Source organism: Physcomitrium patens, chromosome 13 (assembly GCF_059467195.1).
Source record: "Physcomitrium patens ecotype Gransden chromosome 13, ASM5946719v1, whole genome shotgun sequence".
In the NCBI taxonomy this organism is placed as follows: Eukaryota; Viridiplantae; Streptophyta; class Bryopsida; order Funariales; family Funariaceae; genus Physcomitrium; species Physcomitrium patens.
Window position 1 is genome coordinate 14863043 of NC_143422.1, and position 18385 is coordinate 14881427.

The following is an 18385-nucleotide window of genomic DNA, read 5'->3' on the forward strand; positions in this document are numbered from 1 at the left end:
CAGAGAGTCTATTCCAACCATTAATCTCATAAGGTATGAATTTCTACTCTGTCTCTTTATATGGATCCAAACTGCCTTGAGCTATAGATGAGTTCTATTCTGGCAGTCTCTGCAGGCACATCAATACATTTGCAAACTTTTTTTTCAGCAACCACTTTCATTTTAACATCAAGAGTTAGATCCTCCATGGTTTTTTTTTTAATTTTATGCCCCCCTTTTTTTTGTTTTGAGGTATGTCCATAGCATTCTAATAGATTTATATTTTAAAATATGCACATGCTCAATGGTGTTGTTAGTTATATGGCTCAGTATAACTTAATAGCCAAGCCAAGAAGTGATGGACATTGGATTATCATTACAAAAGATTTACATACTCTATCTATTTCAATTCCCAAATCATCCCTTCAACCCTGTGCTATGCAGTAGTACTAATTTTTGCCCTCAATGCTTGGCAAATGTACTTATAACCAAAAGCTGTAGAGTATGTTGACAAAGTTTCCATTACAGTATGTTTGAAGAAAATGATGAAATTATTTACATTATTGTGGGATGTGTTGTCACTACCTCCAAGGACTTTTGGAACTTTGTAGGTGTAAAAAATATAAAAAATTGTACATGAATAATTAGACATGTACTTAAATTCATACTTTGTATTGCTTCGTGGATGGATATTTCTCACTTGTTTTAACTATAATCAATTGCTATTACCATTGCACAATTAGATTGCACTCACTTGTTAGGAACATTGATAAAGTTATTTCAGTAAACATTGTTTAGCTTAAGTTTCACCTTTTAAAATATATTGTATAATTTTTATTTTTGAGCATTGTATCTAACTTAATTGAGGATGTTGGATTTATCTGAATTTATGTTAAGTTATCTTAAAATTAAAATTATTGCATGAATAATGACATTTAACTCAAATGCATGTGTTGGATATTACATAAATATTTTAGATACTATTTATATTACTAGCATGTATATATACATTGTATATAAAGTACTGAGCCCATTACTATCAATATTGAATTCTCAATTGGATGATAGAATTATTATAAGATTAGAAATGTAAATTACAAGAAAATTAAAAATATTTATTCTACACACTATGAAGATAATTCAAAAAAAAATAGACCTACTTTTTAAATGGATAAAAATAATAATAATAATAATAATAAATGATATTTTATGATTATTTTTTCTTTTTTAATTTAATTCTGTAAATATTATTCAATTAAAGAAGTGGTTCTAATTTTTGGCTATAAATGACTTTCGGAAGCACTAAATTTGATGTTTGTCACCTCTACATGACTTCTATGGCTAATTTAATAGATTCATTAATCAAAAGTGTCCAATAGAATGAAATAAGACTTATAAAAACAAATATATATTTTTAACACAATTACGTCTAAATTTAACATTGAAATTAGGACAATTAAATAGCAGTCCTTTGCAAATGAGTTTGCATTTAAAAAAAACAAACTACCACAAACCTTTGTAAATTAGAGACAGATGTTGATCAAGTTCTGGAATTCCTCAAATCCATACAAGATCAGAAATGAATTAGTAATTGTCAGTTTTTTGCATGCAGTACATTTTTTTTTCCCTCACTTTTTTTTAAAGATTCCATGGCCAAGCAGTGAAAGATATGTGTTGTCACTTTCAGTTCATGCATAAATTATTGTTGTAGCAACTGTTTACATTATATTCATGTTTAGATGTGTTCTTCCAAAGCACCACTTGGGTTTAGAAAGTAATCAACCATGTGAATGCATATGTTTGTCTTTCTTTTTTGGTAATGCACCACAAGCTTCCAAGATGACTGTCAGTTTTGTTCCCAGGAACATGCAGATCATGCATGTTGACATTTGTTTTTTGCTATATAAGGTTTAATGTTTTTTTATAGGTTGTGTTATCTATGTCTTGCATATCTTTGTCATATGTGAGACTCATTTGGTATTAAGTAGAGAAGAAATTGAAATTGGAAATTGTTAGTGTAGCTTACGTCATAAGCTTCTACAAAACAATTTTGTGGTAAATATATGGTAGAATATCTTAAGTACTTTATATCAATGTATATCTTAGATTGTCACCAAGCTTGCTATAGCATGCTTGTGACACTATTTGAATTCAATATTATATACTATTGAATAACAACACTTATTCAATTTCTTATCTAAATACTTCTACCTTGCACCAATAGAAAAAATATCCTGTCTAATCTACAATAAACTATCATTTTGAAACCAAAAAGATTTTTTTTTTGAATTATAAAAGTAACAAATTTAATTAATATTATAATTTTGATGAAATTTGTTATAGGATTTTTTTTTTCATTAAATTTAGGTAACAAGCATTGTTTATCACAACATTATTTCAAACATATTTTTTAAGAAATAATAATTTATTAAATATATTCAAATGACACTTTATTTTTGCAGAGCCAAAACATTGCTAGTAGGTATTCATCCTATAACATTTGCAACATTGAGAGCATCTCCAACGCGGGGCTATTCCGAGGTCTATTCTAAAAAGACTCGCCACTGAGTTCCCCAACGCAGTTCTAAAAGCTATCTATTCGATAGACCGTTCTATTTTTGAAGGAAATAGACCGCTGGCTATTCGAAGGTCTACGGAGTTGCGTGAGTGTCGGGGCTGGGGTTCAATTCTCGTAGAGGTAGAACAGAGTATTTTTTTTTTTTTTTTTTTTTTTTTTTTTTGCGAACTGTAGTTTGATACCTCGATATTGCTCTTCTTGTCTGCATTGCTGCATCGATAAACGCCATGGGATGCGGGAAGAGCTGGAGCTCCGACGAGGACATGTTCCTTGCCCGCTCAATAGTCCATGTGAGTCATGATCCTATAGTAGGTGCTGACCAGAAGAGTTCCAAATTCTACTACCGTGTATTGCAGCAGTTCCAGGTCTTTGTTCCTGATTCCAATCGAACCTCTGATGCACTGTGCAACCGCCAGAAAGAAATTCAATCGTCTTGCTCAAAATTTGCGGGACATTTTGCCATGTCACTGGCGGATCCAAAATCGGGACAACATGAAGACTATTACATTGAAGAGGCCCTTGAAATTTATGTCAAGATTGAGAAATCTTCCTTTAAATTCTGCCAGATCTGGGAATACCTCCGAGAGCACGTTCCAAAGTTTGAACATGGTCTGACTCCCAAGGCTAATCATTCCAAACGCATGGGGCCAGACGAAGATGTTGTGGATTTATCTTCAGATGAGGGTCAACCTACCCCATTGAAGCATCCTATGGGAACCAAAAAGGCTAAAGAGATCGTTCAAAAGAACGTGGATGAAGATGACGAGTTAGCTGGTATTCAGCGCTCTTATATGGTTGAAGCACGACGTCGAAACGATTTGATTGAAGAACAAAATCGGTTGGCTCTTTTCTCGGTAGATCTGACAGCATTAGATGATACTGCCCGCCAGTTTCATGACCTGAAACGAAAAATTGAGTTGGAAAAATTAAAACAGCAAGTCCAAGAAATGGGAATTTATCTAAACTAATATATCAACAACGAGATTTCCTATTGTTCATTTCCAGCCCTTTGTCAGATGTGAGATATTAAATCCGATTGTTATTCATGATATACGACATGATCACGAATTGTTTGCATACGAGCCACCTTGATGGCAAGAGACTGTGCGGGTAGATCTTCAATGGCAGTACGATAGATCTCAATTGGTTGCACTATCCTTCGATGGCAACGGCGTCGGCGATCCGGACGAATCTCGCCTGTCTCAAACTCCTGGTCCGAGGCGAAATCCGGAGAGTACCTTTCATCTTCAACAATCATGTTGTGCAATATAATGCAAGCCCTCATGATTGAGGATAGTTTCTCCTGATACCAACTGCGGGCTGGGTTCCTAACAATGGCAAATTGCTTTTGTAAGACACCGAAAGCTCGTTTGACGTCTTTACGGCACGCTTCTTGCACCATTGCAAAATATTTCCTTGCGGCTCCTTGAGGATTAGGAATGGATTTCATGAAAACCGGCCAGTTTGGATAGATTCCATCAGCTAACTAATAGGCCATGGAGTATGGACTTCCGTTGACCACGTAATTGACCGATGGCATCTTGCCTGTGATAATAGAATGCAGCAATGGGGACCGCTAAAGAACGTTGATGTCGTTCATGCTACCAGGCATGCCAAAGAAAGCGTACGAAAACCAAAGGTCATGAGAAATGGCAGCTACGAGCACAATCGACGTTCCTTTGATCCCTCTTTATGAGCCATGCCAGGCTTTCGGGCACTTTTCCCATTTCCAGTTATAGCAATCGATGGAGCTAATCATCCTAGGAAATCCGCGTGCAGTGTTTTTTGTGAGAATTCGCTTCAAATCTTCCTCTGTCGGTGAGCGTAAATACTCTGGTCCGAAGTGTGCTTCAACTGCCGCACAAAAATGCTGCAGACAATCGCTTGCTGAAGACTCACTGATTCGAATATACTCGCCAACTATATTGTAGCTACATCCGTAGGTAAGTAATCGAATTGCAGCAACCACTTTCTAGAGCGGATAGAGTCCCTTCTTTCCAAGTGCATCAGTTTTCTGTTCGAACCAAGGATCCTGGGCCTTAATGCCATTTATGATTCTAAGGAATAGCTCACGGCGCATACAGAAACATCGCCTGAACAATTTTGAAGAGTAAATTGGATGATCACCAAAATAATCTTGAAATATTCTTCTATATCCTTCTTCAAAGTCATGGTCAGTGTTGGCCGCTCGGCCTAGACGAGAACCTCCGTGATTAGGCTTGTCAGGTGTCTTCCGTTTGAGACTAAACAGCATTTTGGACTCCTCCAAGTCATCGTTAAGCAGATTTTCACGTCGGGCGCGATCAAACCAGTCTCGAATGCTCGGAATCATTGCAGTTTAATTTGTACAAATGTTTACTTTAAACATTCCAGTTAAACAAAAATAAATTACATTATATGATGAAATAAAATTATTAATTTTCTACTAAACTTAGAATAAAAAAAATAACAATATAATGACTGTAAAGTTTTAGTAAACATAGTTTAAAGAAAAAAATTAAATAAAGGTAATAGATGTTATGTTAAAAAGTGATTATAAAAAAAGAAAAATAAAAGAACAACAACTATTAATGTCCATCTCCAAACCTTAGGATTGTTGCCCTTAAAAATACCACTTAGAACTTGTTTTCAAGTTCTTAAGTTGAACTCCTACCTATATAAGTGAAAAAACTTTGGAAGAGTATCAAAGTATCCAAAAATGATTACCAAAATATCTAAGTCCTAAAATAAAGATCCATAATGAAATTACAAAAATGGATTTTAATAACTCCATTTTATTTCTAATTTAAAAAATCATCTAAAGAACCATAAATAAATAAATAAATAAATAAATAAATAGACTTTTATTCGTATTAAAAATCAAATTACAATTGCAACAACAAAATACATTTGTGAATTTTGTATTAAAATTAAACTTCAATTAATTTTTGGCTCGCAACAATATTTAATTGTAGTGATAAGATGTTGTATGGATTCTATTTCATAAAAATATTTTTAAAATATTTTTGATATTTTTCATGAATTATAGTGACTGTTGTCTTGTAGCGATTGTTTTTCATCCATGTTAAATTACAATGCCAACTTTGCATCTTGTATTGTACCTGTTCTAATAAATAGTTTGTATAAGACATGCTTATATTATTTTAATGTCTGTAATAGTGATATAGATTTCTATTGTCGTCTCATTAACACATTTTTGGCCTCTACATTGGCAATGTTAATGATTTCATTAAGCAAAGATTTGGTAATATTTCTGAAACCTAAAATTTTAATATACAATTCTGTTTTTATAATATATTAGATTTAAATAAATATATAAAGCAAAAAATTCAATTTATGCAGAAATAAGATTCAACAATAAATAAAATCTATTTACAAAAAATATAATAAGAAAAAAAAAACAATTGTACTAATCAGAAGAAGAAATGTTGATTTAGACATTCCACACAATAACAAAGGTTATATTTCTGAAGATAGAAGTAAAATTTACACTACCCAAGCAAAAGCAAAAATTCACTCACAAGTTTGACAGCAAAGATAAAATACAACCAGCTTAGTGAAAATAAATATTTTATTACTTTAATAAGAATTTGAGTTTTTTGTTTTTGTAAAAACTTTTTATGAATAGATACCAATTTTTAAAGAAAATTACCATATACATTTTTTTTATTAGTTTTTCACAATTATAATATGTAAAATTAACATTCATGTTGGAAAATCAATGTTTATTTGTCAATGTGTTAATCTTTTGGAAGACATATATTAATTTATCATTTTATAATATTTTAAAATAATAACTAAAGAAAATTTTGAGTTGAAATACATTACTTGCAAATGCAAAGTTAAAAGTTTAATGTAACCAACATGTCGAGTGAAGGTGTTTTGATTTCTAAGAACTTGTTATAATGCCTAAAAAAATAGTGATTACAGTGGTATAAAGATTCTAAAGACTATGAAATAAATCACGACTAATATTATTTCTGAATAAAACAAATACAAGACATAACCAAATTTTACTTTTAAATAATTACAAACGTAAAACCATATTTAAAAAATCCTTGTATTTGACTAAAACCAAAAAATTTACAACATAGTTGTCTTTAAAGATATTAATACAAAATCAACAACTAAAAAAATAAAAACTTCCAAAGCAACATATAAAGATACAATAAAAAATCTTAGCAATAAGAATAAGTAGTTCATTAATTCAAAAAACATAAAACTAGTAATTATATATATATATATATATATATATATATATTAGATTCACTAAATTCTTTTAGCAATAGAAATAAGAAACAAAGCATCAAAAAAAAAAAAAAAAAAAAAAAAAAAGCACTAAAAATAATCAGCTTTTGGATTATTGTGTAGGCTTAGATAAGATTTTTGAGAAATTTAATAGAACGAACTACTTGACCAAAACTAGAATTTGACGACAATCACAATAATATACAAGATTTTAAAAAACTTCCAAAATATTGGTTTGATTTTAAAGATAGATATCAATCAGTATAACTTATTTTAGATTAAATGTATTTATGAAAATATATATATATATATATATATATATATATATTCCAAGTATTTATGTGTATTAAATTTTGTGATTATATTTGTTTTACTTTTTTTAATACTTGTGTCTTAACACGAACATATCCTCTGAAAAGAGTTGAATTGTAAGTATATGATGTTATTTTATATTTATTTTTTGAATTATTTTTAAAAAATCCAAAATTTGAATTTTGTAAAACATCAAATCAAATCTTTATTGTGACCGCGAAAGTAAGTTTTATTTCTGATTTATTTTTAATATTTTTAAAATACCTTGAATACAAGAATAAGGCTATCACATGAGTGCTGGGATTTCTAGCAGAATTATTATTAATGAAAGTTTTTACTAATACACACGACTCTTGTCTAAAACACGCACATCAAAATTATTTATGTATTTTTGAATAACTCAATCAAGTTTTTTTTAAAAAAAAAACAAAAACATAAACATAAACATGCACTTTAACAGATTTGTTTCAGGTTTTTTAATTAATCAAATAAAGTCTTAATTTTGCAGCAATTTATTTTTTTAGAAAATAGATCAAGAATAAGGCCTCGATAAATAATAAAATTTGCAAACTAATAAAAAAGAAAAAATATTTTTATTAGGTATAGTCGTACCTTCTATTTGATTTGGGATGAAGGAATAGCTTTCTTCAATACACTTATTTCACTCTTTGTAGATTTTGTTTATATAAAACCTTTATATTATACAATTATCAATGAGATATACATGCCAAAAAATTAATTTAAAAACTCAAAAATAAAAAAAACACATTGATATTTTTTTATTAACTGTTTAGATTAATTAATTAACTAATTTTTGTGGATCTTATCTACAAGATACTTTCTTATTTATTTTATTTTTTTTCATGGCAAAAACAATGACAACTTTTTATTAAAAAAATCACAAATTTGCAGTATGTAAATGAAATCCAATAATTTGTCAAACAATGGTCTAAAATAGTGTAGTAGAATAACAAATTGATTACGTTTATTTAAAAATAATCTTTAAAACATCTTCAAAAACAAATGTCATGTAGCGTCCAAAAGATGCAAATTTTATAGAACATATGTTTTAAACCATTTACAGTCCAATATGTTATGTCCAAAAATTATTTGTTTTTATTACTTTGATTTCAATTTGCTAGTTGCGAGTAAAAATAAATTAAAATATACTGGTATTTACAAAACGATTTAGCTATAATTATTTTTGTTATATTATTGTCACTATAAACTTTGATTATAATAAGAATATTAATGATGTAAAAATATATCAAGCACCTTTCATCTTGTTAGCCTTTGATTACTTGTTATTGACACATATCATTGATTATATATCAATTATCATGGTAATTATAATATTAATGTTTTTCAATGTTTTTTCTTTCTGTCATTCTTAAGGTAATTATACTGAAGGAAAATATCCCATTAATGCTGCTGTTCTATTGAAGTGACATTGATCTACTTGTGTTGTAAAATGGTGGGGATGCATACATTTTTGTGATTCATTTTATAAAGCTACCAAATTTATTTTTTAAAAAATAAAAAATAAAAAAAGAAACAAACTCTTTGGTTCTAAGTTTAATTCGTTTGTAACAACTTCTTTAATTTTATTTTCATGTGAACTCACTTTTAAATTTTTTTTACAAATTATCTTGGATAAAATTATTTTATTTTTTATATTTCATTTCTTATCAAAATTCTACTTAATATTGCCATAACTATCAATTCGATTTTAATTTTTTGTGTGGTATCTTTGCATACATGTGAAAAAATTCAAATGTGGTTTTGTTAGATACCAAAGGTGAGCAAAATACCCTTCTAATTTCAAAACAAGGTCATGCTAGAATCTTGTAGACATGTGCCATAGATATTCAACTGAATGTAACGTTTTTTGGCACAAGTCTGGAACTTTGAGGCTTCTAGAATTTGTTTAATTGAAAAATGCATTGAAATTGTTAAGATTTGAGGAAATTATATAATCAAACAAACACACTATTAGAATTTATCACTACAATAGACACAATGACAAATAAATTATTTCTTAATCTTAGAAGTTTATATGTAATCAACACCAAGATTTTTAGTGTGCTAAAAAATTATTTAAAAACTTATGACTCAAATTAAAATCCCAACTACACAATTGAGAGATGGAACCCCACAACGGCAACTTAAAGCAATGATATGAAAAAATACCTCTACTCTGAACTTTCTACTTCCAATAGAAAATTTCTACTTATATCTTTGGAGCTTTCTATCATAAAACTTTTCATCAAAGTGCAGATTAAAGACTTGATGGGATAAAACTCTCAGATATACCATCAAGAAGAAGGACTAAATTTAAATTAAGCAAAAAGGTACATTTTATTTTATTTTCTTTGCTTTTGAGGTTTTTTCATTCACATCCTCTTCTTGTAATGTGATTAGACCAATTTTTTATTTTTTTATTTCCTTATTTTCTCATTAGTGGATAATAAATGGCACAAATATTAACACAAAAAAAATGTATTATTCGAAATGAATCAGCATGGTATGTAGAAGTTTGAAAATGCACTATAGAGCGCGTGATACTTGACTTTTGATTTTTAGGGCTTCAAATAGTATTTGACAATATATTGCCTTGTGTGGACACTTCTCAAAGCTATTGCGAACTGTCGACTTGTCCAGCTGGAGCCGCAAAATCGGACGGCTGTGGGCGATCGTGATCAGAGCGGCCCGCCAGTTCCACGCAGATACTTGTTCTGTAATCTGTGAGGACGCGACTTCCTACTCGACCGTTCTGAGGCGGAATCGGCGAATGTGCGGGAGGAGAGCATGTTTTCTACCTGAACGGTCGTCGTCTCCACTGCGGTAGAGATTCTCCCTGCCGCTGCGGTGTAAACCTCGCGGAGCACGGCCCCTATTGTTTCGTTTCCTCGTCTTCTGTGTTGCTCGTGGCTCTCGATGCGGCGTCCTTGCATGAGGTTTTCCGTGGCAGAGCTGCTCTAGTTTTTCCAGATCTGGAGCTTTTTCCAGCATCCTGAGTAGCTTCTGGCGGAGGATCCAAAAGATCTTCCCTGCAGTTCGCGATTTGGTAGGATTTTGGTGCAATTTTCTTCTCCTAGCTCCGATGTTGTTTCGTTGCGTGGATATGTGACTATTCCTCCCTTCTCTCTTTCTCGTCTAATTTTTATCTCATCCTTGCATCATTGTGTTATTATTATTATTTTTTATTGGTTACGAGATGGTTTTTATTTGGCGCGGGTGTGCGGAGGTTCCCGACAGTAGAATTACGGTGTAGGGGAATTTGAGATGTTGGTCTTCTTCGTTAGGTGAGAGTGCGGTTTCCGATCCATGTGTTTGTGTGACGCATTCGAAATTGATGCTCCGTATTACAGAGGCGGATCTGGGATGCCTGTTGTTGTAGTTCGCGAGGGTAAATTGTTTCTTCTTATGTTTCTTTGAGCTCTGTTCTCGAGTTTTTTTAAAGCTGGTTGTGTTTCTGTTTGGGAGGGTTTGTATTTGGTAAATGTGGCTATGTCTTGTGCATTCTAATTCTGTTTTTACTGAGCTGGCTGAGGGTATGAAGGGATTCTCTATCTCTCTCAGCCTGCTTCTTATCATCTCTTTCTTGTTGGCCTGCGATCAAAGTGCGTTCACTTTCACCTTCCGTCACATTCAACGGAGACATCATAAACCTTTCTAGAAACGTTGTCCATGCTGGTTTTGGTCTCGAGTCATCTTACGTACGATCTATTTCTGCAGAGGATCAACGCCATCTGAAGTGCCACTTTTTAGCAGCATTTTCTAGCTATGACGTAACTATGGCTTATTCCTAGTTGCAATCCCACTCTGGATCTGTTTAATACTGGCCCAAGGCACTCGTGTGATGATCGCAACCATACATTGCTGTTACTACGGCGATTCCATGATTTCGATTTAGGGTTCCAGTGACTCATCAGCATTTCCGATCATTAGCTTGGTTTTCTTGAGCTCAGTGCTTGTATGATGCTCTTGCGTTCAATCCATCTCAATATGGGTGGGTAGTATTATTCCGCACGTCCACAAGCAATTCAGCAGTGTTCTAAGGTCTCTTTTATTCGTTTTGGCCGCTCGCATCCTTTTTATGACTGATGTTTACAACAGTTATTTCCAAGGCTCCTGTGACACTCATATAGGTACATTATGTTGATTTCTTCACGTAGCTGGAACTTTCTGCTGCCTTTTTCAGTTATTCACTCTTTGACACGCAAGTATCGTGAAATTTCAGCTTTATGTAGCAGTATGTGACGTTTGGCCTCGATTAAATTCCCACTTTGCTACTACCAAGTCCTGGGAACTGGTGTGCATCTTTTCGAGGCAACCTCTACAGTGGTCAACAACCTGAAGATGGTGTCGACTATCGAAACGGCCCACGAAGCCATGAAGGAGCAGGATGGAGAATTCAATGTAATGACTGCTGGTATGTATTTTGGACCGTATTGGGTGCTTCTGTTTTGTGTTATGTTTAGTGCTACTTTGGCAACATTGCATGTGAAGAAGCTGACCTTGTCTTAATTATGCAGGTGCCGACACAGACAAGCAGTCGACGGATGATGCGGTTCCCGTCTTTCCCGAGGATCTGGTTTCTGAAACCAATGTTAAGATTGATGGAGAAGCAGGCAACTCTGCCTCTGCTCCAGAGGCTGACAACGAAGTGCCCGACGTGAAGAAGGCGGAGGCGGTGGGTTCGACGGATTGGAACAATGCACCTGTGGCTGGGTGGGCCAGCGCAGAGGTTGACGCTCCTGCTGTGGAGTCTGGTGTTCTGGGTTCTGCTCCCGTGGAGAATCCACCACTGCAGGTCTACAACTTCTACATGGTAAGGGTCCCTCGACCCACGGACAAGCAAGGGAAGGTGGAGATATCGTCAGCTGAACAGCAGTTACAGGATAAGACGGATTTGCGCAACGCCCACAACAACACCGTGCAGGCTGCCAGAGTGAGGCGGAACGAAGCGTTTGAGAAGCTGAAGGCTGCTCGGCAGGTGGAACGGGACTGGCTAACTCAAGTTCGTGCGAAGCAGGAGGAGATGAAGCCGCTGAGGGACAGCCTTCGTAAATTGAAGGAGGCCGGGCGGGAGGTGCGAGAGAAGAGTCGAGACATGCCGACGTCGGAAGAGGAGTTGGACCACCGAATCGCATCCCTGGAGTGGAGGATTCAGCACGAGAGCATCCCCTTGAAGGAAGAGAAGCAGCTGATGAGGGAAATCAAGGCGCTGCAGGCTTCGCGCGAGACAGTTCGTGCGAATGCACCGCTATTCGCTCAAGTGCACGATGCTCTAGGGCAGCGGGACGAGCTGGAGGCTGCTCTGAAGCCCTTGGACGCGGAATACAAGAAGCTGGACTTGGAGTTGAATGCAGCTAAGAAGGTGCGGGAGCAGGCGGAAAAGGAGTACGATCAAATGAATAGTGCCCTGAGCGCTGTGCAGGACAAGCTGCAGTCGGCAAATGACAAGAGGCAGGAAGCTTACGTGCACAAGAAATCTCTCAAGGAGCAGGAGTACCTGCGGATGAAGGACTTTTATGACAACAAGAGGGACATCCAGGAAGCTAAGATGCTGGCGAATAAGCCAAATAACAGGAAGGAAGTAGAGGAGTACTGCAACGCACAGTTGGAGCGGATGCTAGAGTTGTGGAACACCGACGAGGAGTGGCGGAAGAACTACGTGAAGGACAACGAGTGGAGCACGGTTCGGCGGTTCGGGACGTTTGATGGGCGGGGTCTGGCGCCAGACGAAGCGCGTCCGATTTTGCCTGGGAACGGGTTCGTTCCTTTCGCTGCGGGGCCTGCCTCATCGCAGCAGAACGGAGGTCGGAGCGTGGGCAACCAGCGAGAGGCAGTGCCGGCGAAAGCGGAAGAGGTGGTAGCAAAAGGTGGCAAGGAGAAGATTTCTAGTGACCCAACCATAGCGGTGGAGAAGAGTGTATCGAAACAAGATCGGGAGGCGGTGAAGGAGCCAGAGGCCAGTACACCAGTCTTGATGGAGCCAGTGAAGTCGAAAGAAGAGCTGGAGCGTGAGGCCCTAGAGCTGAAGGAGCAGAGAAGGGCAGTGGAGATGGCGAAAGCGAAGGAGGCAGAGGAACGGAAGAAACGTCTGGCGGAGAAGGCACAGGCTAAGGCTTTGGCCCGGGCACAGAAGGAGGCAGAGAAGAAGGAAAAAGAGAAGGAGAAGAAAGCGCTTAAGAAGGCTGCAGCAGTGACTCCTCTAGAGTCCGAGAGCGCGGCAGAAAAAGCACCTACCGCCGAGAGCAATGGCAACGGGAGTTCGGCAGAGGTTGAGGAGCAGGTTGCGAAGGAGGTGAAGGTTAGCTCGAGCCAACGCAAACGCGGGATGACGAACGCGAGCAAGGCGGCAGCAAAGATAGCAAGGGCGAAGGCGCCGATGCCTTCGGTGCGTGCGAAACAACAGAAGGTTTTGGGGATGCCAGTCCAATGGGCGGTGGGGGCTGCTGTTGGAGCAGTTTTACTGGCTGTGTTGGTGTATTTTTTGTTGTCCAGGAGTAGTGCGTCAGGATCAGGCGGTTTCGAGGATGGAGCAAGGTCCAACGCGAGGCCAGGGGCGTCGTCTGAGAGCTTTTAGGTCGGTAGGTCTCGGTGAGGACGGATAGGTACTGGGCGTCCTTGAGGGTGCTTGGTGATGCAGTCAAGGGTAGGTTTGAAACAGACCTGCTCTGTTTTATTTTTTTTCTTGCTGCTCACTCCGCGGAGAGTTATTGTTAATGTACGTAGTTTGGTTCAGTTAAATGAATGGTTAAGTAGACTTGCGATTTGGATGTTTTCGCTGCTTGGGTTGTCGATTTCGATGGAGGGCTTTGTTTACGTCTGTGATGCCCGTTTTCAGTTACAGAACATCCATTTTGTATTGCGTGCCGTTTCAATTGGTTGCATGAAGTTTGTGAAAGAGAGCCAACACCTTGTTCGAAGTTGACAGTTTTGGTGAAATGCTTGTTGAATAGTTGAGCTGTATTCGATTGCGTCAGATTATTCGTATGTAATCCTAGATGTTCTATCGCTGAGATATTTGGAGGCATTGCAGTTACTTATTCTTGCTACTTCTACTTGATTGGTTTTGATTCTATAGCCTTAAAAAATTGAAACGTGTTTCATTTTAAAATGTTAATAATAGACTTACAAAACTGGCCAAAGTTCGCATTTAGTAGAGAATCCAGAATCAGAATAAGGAGTGAAAATACGGTGAAGATTTATACATGCTATACTTCGGAATAATATCCATGTTGAAGGTGATGATCTTCCCTCTTGGTGCTATCTAATATAACTCTTAAACTATGATCAAAGAATTTGTCAAAATACAGGTGGCGTAAGTATAGCAAGGCACAATGTCGCGTTCATTACATGCGACGAAGATTTTGTCACATATACCTATACTCATTCAGAACGTACAGTCCCATTTCGCGTTTGAATCACTAAAACGTTGTGGAAGCGATTAAAATGTATCGAAGGAGATTAAGGTTGCATGCACTGACCAGCCATGGAGGGCGATCAGAACAGTAGCGCCTCTCAGATTCTTATCTAGTAATGCATCGGCCCTTTTCTCATCTAACAAACTGGAGGTTCTGGAAAGGGCGTGACGAGAACCCGAGTTGCTGGATGGTGCGGCGAGCTGTGTGCTTGAGATTCCCGTTGAAGCTTTGCAGAATCAGAATGCGGCAGATCTGAATGCCGAGCTGCAGCTTGGCCCTCGCAGCCGGGTCCTCCGTCACGTTCATCACGAGCTGTTCCACCACGATCCAGAGCCCACATCCATGAAATATGTTAATTGACTGGATCCCGACTTTGTCGATGATCGGTCGAACAACGACAACTAGACGGTGATTGTTGAGCAAGAGGCGTCGAGATGTTTCGGAAGATGAGGCGAGCGAGAGAGAGAGAGAGAGAGAGAGAGAGAGAGACGATGTCTTACATTCACAGTTAAAAGTGTGAGCTCGCCGTCGCTGAGGTGAAGCATCGCTGTGCACAATGGCACACCATTGGCCATGATGAATTCCTTCTTGCCTGATATCTCCAGCGTCAGGCTGTGCAGTGATCAACAGCAACAGTTTATTTATTTTTTTTTTTCAGTTGTTTGCTAGCTCCACTGTCAATGGGGAGACCATATCCAACTCAAGGACATGCCGAAGCATTGCTAAGCTTGTTACCTGAGCAGTGTTACCTGAGCAGTGCTGCTGTACCACAGGCCATGATTCTTGCTTCACAGTGGTCCAAGTAGGAGACGAATACTGCCACTGCTCCAAGTGCAACTGCTTGTTTTCTGCCTTTCTCCTCGAATCTGTGCCCCCAATGTTTGTCGCCCCCACTTATCACCTAAAGCACAGCGCTCGAGATAGATGAGACTTCTAAAGTTCGAAGAGATTTTGCCAAAGTGGTGATGTCAAGCATCCCAACTCAGAAATGGTCTCTCATACAAACTTAAATTTCTGGAATCTTCATTGATCTCTTTGATCCTTCTCTTCGCAGATTTTTTTAGCACAGGTTTCTAAGAAGCATTCTAAAGAGTGACCTATTAGTTCTTTGAACGCCCGCAATGGAGGTCTGTCCCAATGGTGAGTATCAGGGCGAGAGAAGACTTGAAGGGTTTTCTGAATTTACCCAATCATGCAGATGAAACGACCACATGAAACCATCGTGGCTTGGTCTACGGTCTTGGCGAGTTTCATGACTGTTGGCACTCCTTCCACCTTCAGTAAACGAAATGCCACGTGACTTCCAATTTTAATGGAGAAAAAGAGTTCACTATCTAACAACATCAAGAGATCCTTAAACAAAGCAAGGTTCAGCAATGTAAAGTGCGTGTCCTTAGGATTTTCTGAAGTAATAACAGAAATACGTGCTTGAAGTATACCGCCAAAATCTGATCAATGGCCTTCTGACAATAGTTCAAGCTTCCCATGCAGCGCGAGCAAAGGTCTATGGCGTGGCATACGTTGGCGCTGTTTGTGTCTTTTCCAATGAAGTCCACTATAGCTGCCAGACAACCGTCTTCCACAATCGAATCCCTAACTATGACAGCACAATGGCACCACGAAGTAATTCATTACCGTGAGACCTAAGTGTACACGATTCAACGAACCCTGTGAGAAACTGAATTAGTACAAATGGAAACCGATTAGCCATATGCAGTGGAATCAAAGAGTAACCAGAGCAATTCATTGTAATATCAAGGATGTAATACTCCTATTTAGTCTGCTTTAGTGCTAGTTCTATTCCTAAAGAAATTGATCGAATTAGAACTTCCCAGTTTTTTAAAAATTGAGTGCAAAAGACTCACCTTCACACGAAAGAGCGCAGTAAAGCAAGGCATTCAGAGCATTTGACCTCAATACCACGTCGTCTGTTTGAATCTGAGGCACATGCAAAATCACAGCGCTTCTCAACGCGAACTTGCTTTAGTAGGCATCAGTCAACAAGCTGCAACCATCTTTTTCGTGCTTACATGACAGAGAGTCAGCACACATCCCTTGCAGTACTTGCACAAAGGTCAACTATTGCGTATCCCACGTTGTCAGAAGGGGAGTCATGGAGAGAGATTCTTTGTCGAAACGAAGTGAACTATGTCCATAATTCTTACGAGTTTCCTACCATCTAATTTTTTTTTTTTTTTTTTTTTTTTTTTTTTTTTAAAGGAAAGCCATAGAAATGAGAGGAAAAAATCGCATCTTTGATCGTACTTACCATCTCTACGAGGCCCTTGATGCAACCCAACTCCACCAGGTCGGTCCACGTAGTGATTTGAGCTGTTGACAAAAAGCACCACATGAGTCAGTTCGCGCTTGCGGACGACCGTTACAAGAAATCACCGCATTCTTACTTGTGAACGCTAGTGATCAAATAGTTGAATCAAAGCACGTCTTCTTTCTGCCAATGGGTTGTAATCAATTTCTATGCTATGAGCCACTACTGGAGTCTGAATCGCTTCCATCGATGGATTGACCAATGCGGCACGGAAGTCAAATACGGCAAGTTGCATTACAAGTATTGAAGAAATGGCAAGTGCAGACGTGGTTCAGCAGCACGGATTGAAGCACCTGAAAAATACTTGAAGCACAGGGCAAGCTGCTGCCGTATATACAGGTCTGTTTCCGGGATCATTTCAGCAAGAATAGGAAGAAGGCCTGTACAGGTCGGGTATTGCCACCACATAATGTGCTTAAGAATCTGCCAGATGTGAAACGAAAACTGTACCAAAATACAAGATGAGCGGAAAGTAGTATGATAGAGTAGGCGTCTGACGCTCTGATATTGGTTGACAGAGTGCAGGGTGAATGATTCAGCAAGAACCACACCCTAGAAGCAACCTGGCCTCGGTACTCTGATCCTTGGATCTGTCGTTAACCTAGTTTGCATTGTAACCTGGGCGAGACTGGCGAAGCAGTCCATACCAGCTGCTACACAGCGGGCGCGGTTTTCAGGAACCATCAGCAACTCCACACACCAAGTTACCGATTTTTGCCTCACAATCAGCAGTTCGCTTTTCAGTAAGCGAGCCTGTGCTCACAATCAGCACAGCTAATGCCAAGGGTCATTAGAATGAACTCATCTAGTGTCGTAAACTTGTACTGCGGTCAACAATGCCAGACATACTGCGGCCAGACAGAGGAATAAACGGTGCCTCTTACCATCTTTGAATACATGAAATTGAGGTGGCCGGGAGTGACAGTGCTCGGCGATTGGTGGGTGACGTTGTGTTGAGTCTGATGCTTCCAAATATCGTGGCCATGGCGCTCACAATTTAGTAGAGGATAAGCTCGTTCGTTTTCCGGTCGCGGATCTGCTACAATGTCTGTCACACTGAGCCCAATTTGCTTCAATAAATACCTCCATGCGATGTAGGGACGCACGTAGCCATCCTTGTTGCGATCGTCGTGCATGTAGTTGGCCAGTTTCGCATCCTCCACCCGAACAGGCTGTTCGGACCGCACAACGTTGCTGTCATCAGGCGGTTTCGTTACTACCTTGGCATTCTTGAGGGCTTTCCTGGCCTCCTCTTCCTTCTTGATCCGCTTGTCGTTGGCAACAAGGGCATCTTCAATTCGCTGATTGTACTTGTCAAAATCTTTAACCATTTTTGTACCTTCAAGGCTCTGACTAAGCGTTTGCGGATGACAAGAGTTTCCGATGATTGGTTGGGTTGCCACTTTTGCTTTCTTCGACACAAATAAGCGATTGAACTTCTCAATTGTATGGGGACGAAGCGGTTTTATCTATGGAAATCTTAAAATATCTTCTCTCTGTCCA

General features: G+C 37.9%; 2 protein-coding genes and 1 long non-coding RNA gene across 5 annotated transcripts; 1 reads left to right on the forward strand and 2 right to left on the reverse strand.

Moving 5' to 3' along the window:
- Nucleotides 1–7758: 7758 nt before the first annotated feature.
- LOC149987975 (uncharacterized) lies at nucleotides 7759–9101 on the reverse strand. The gene is made up of 2 exons (XR_016506143.1): nucleotides 8393–9101; nucleotides 7759–7809 (listed from the first exon to the last, which is right to left on the reverse strand). It is a non-coding gene; the product is annotated as an uncharacterized LOC149987975 (long non-coding RNA).
- Nucleotides 9102–9973: 872 nt separating this feature from the next.
- LOC112290493 (proton pump-interactor 1) lies at nucleotides 9974–13901 on the forward strand. The gene is made up of 3 exons (XM_024536774.3): nucleotides 9974–10184; nucleotides 11361–11552; nucleotides 11656–13901. The coding sequence occupies exons 2-3, from the start codon at nucleotides 11480–11482 to the stop codon at nucleotides 13710–13712; spliced, it is 2130 nt and encodes a 709-aa protein (XP_024392542.1). The 5' UTR covers nucleotides 9974–10184; nucleotides 11361–11479; the 3' UTR covers nucleotides 13713–13901.
- Nucleotides 13902–14311: 410 nt separating this feature from the next.
- LOC112290494 (uncharacterized) lies at nucleotides 14312–18213 on the reverse strand. Of its 3 annotated transcripts, none has more exons than XM_024536777.3 (10): nucleotides 17767–18213; nucleotides 17530–17635; nucleotides 17176–17262; nucleotides 16823–16884; nucleotides 16419–16491; nucleotides 15993–16150; nucleotides 15740–15828; nucleotides 15303–15419; nucleotides 15054–15165; nucleotides 14312–14865 (listed from the first exon to the last, which is right to left on the reverse strand). In XM_024536777.3, exons 1-10 carry the CDS (start codon nucleotides 18211–18213, stop codon nucleotides 14686–14688), a joined length of 1431 nt encoding a protein of 476 aa, XP_024392545.1. In that variant the 3' UTR covers nucleotides 14312–14685. The 3 variants fall into 3 exon arrangements, 2 of the variants coding, with proteins under 2 accessions (XP_024392545.1, XP_024392544.1); XM_024536776.3 differs by having other exon boundaries at nucleotides 17446–17635; XR_002972185.2 differs by having other exon boundaries at nucleotides 14839–14865; nucleotides 15289–15419; nucleotides 17446–17635.
- Between the last annotated feature and the right edge of the window lie 172 nt (nucleotides 18214–18385).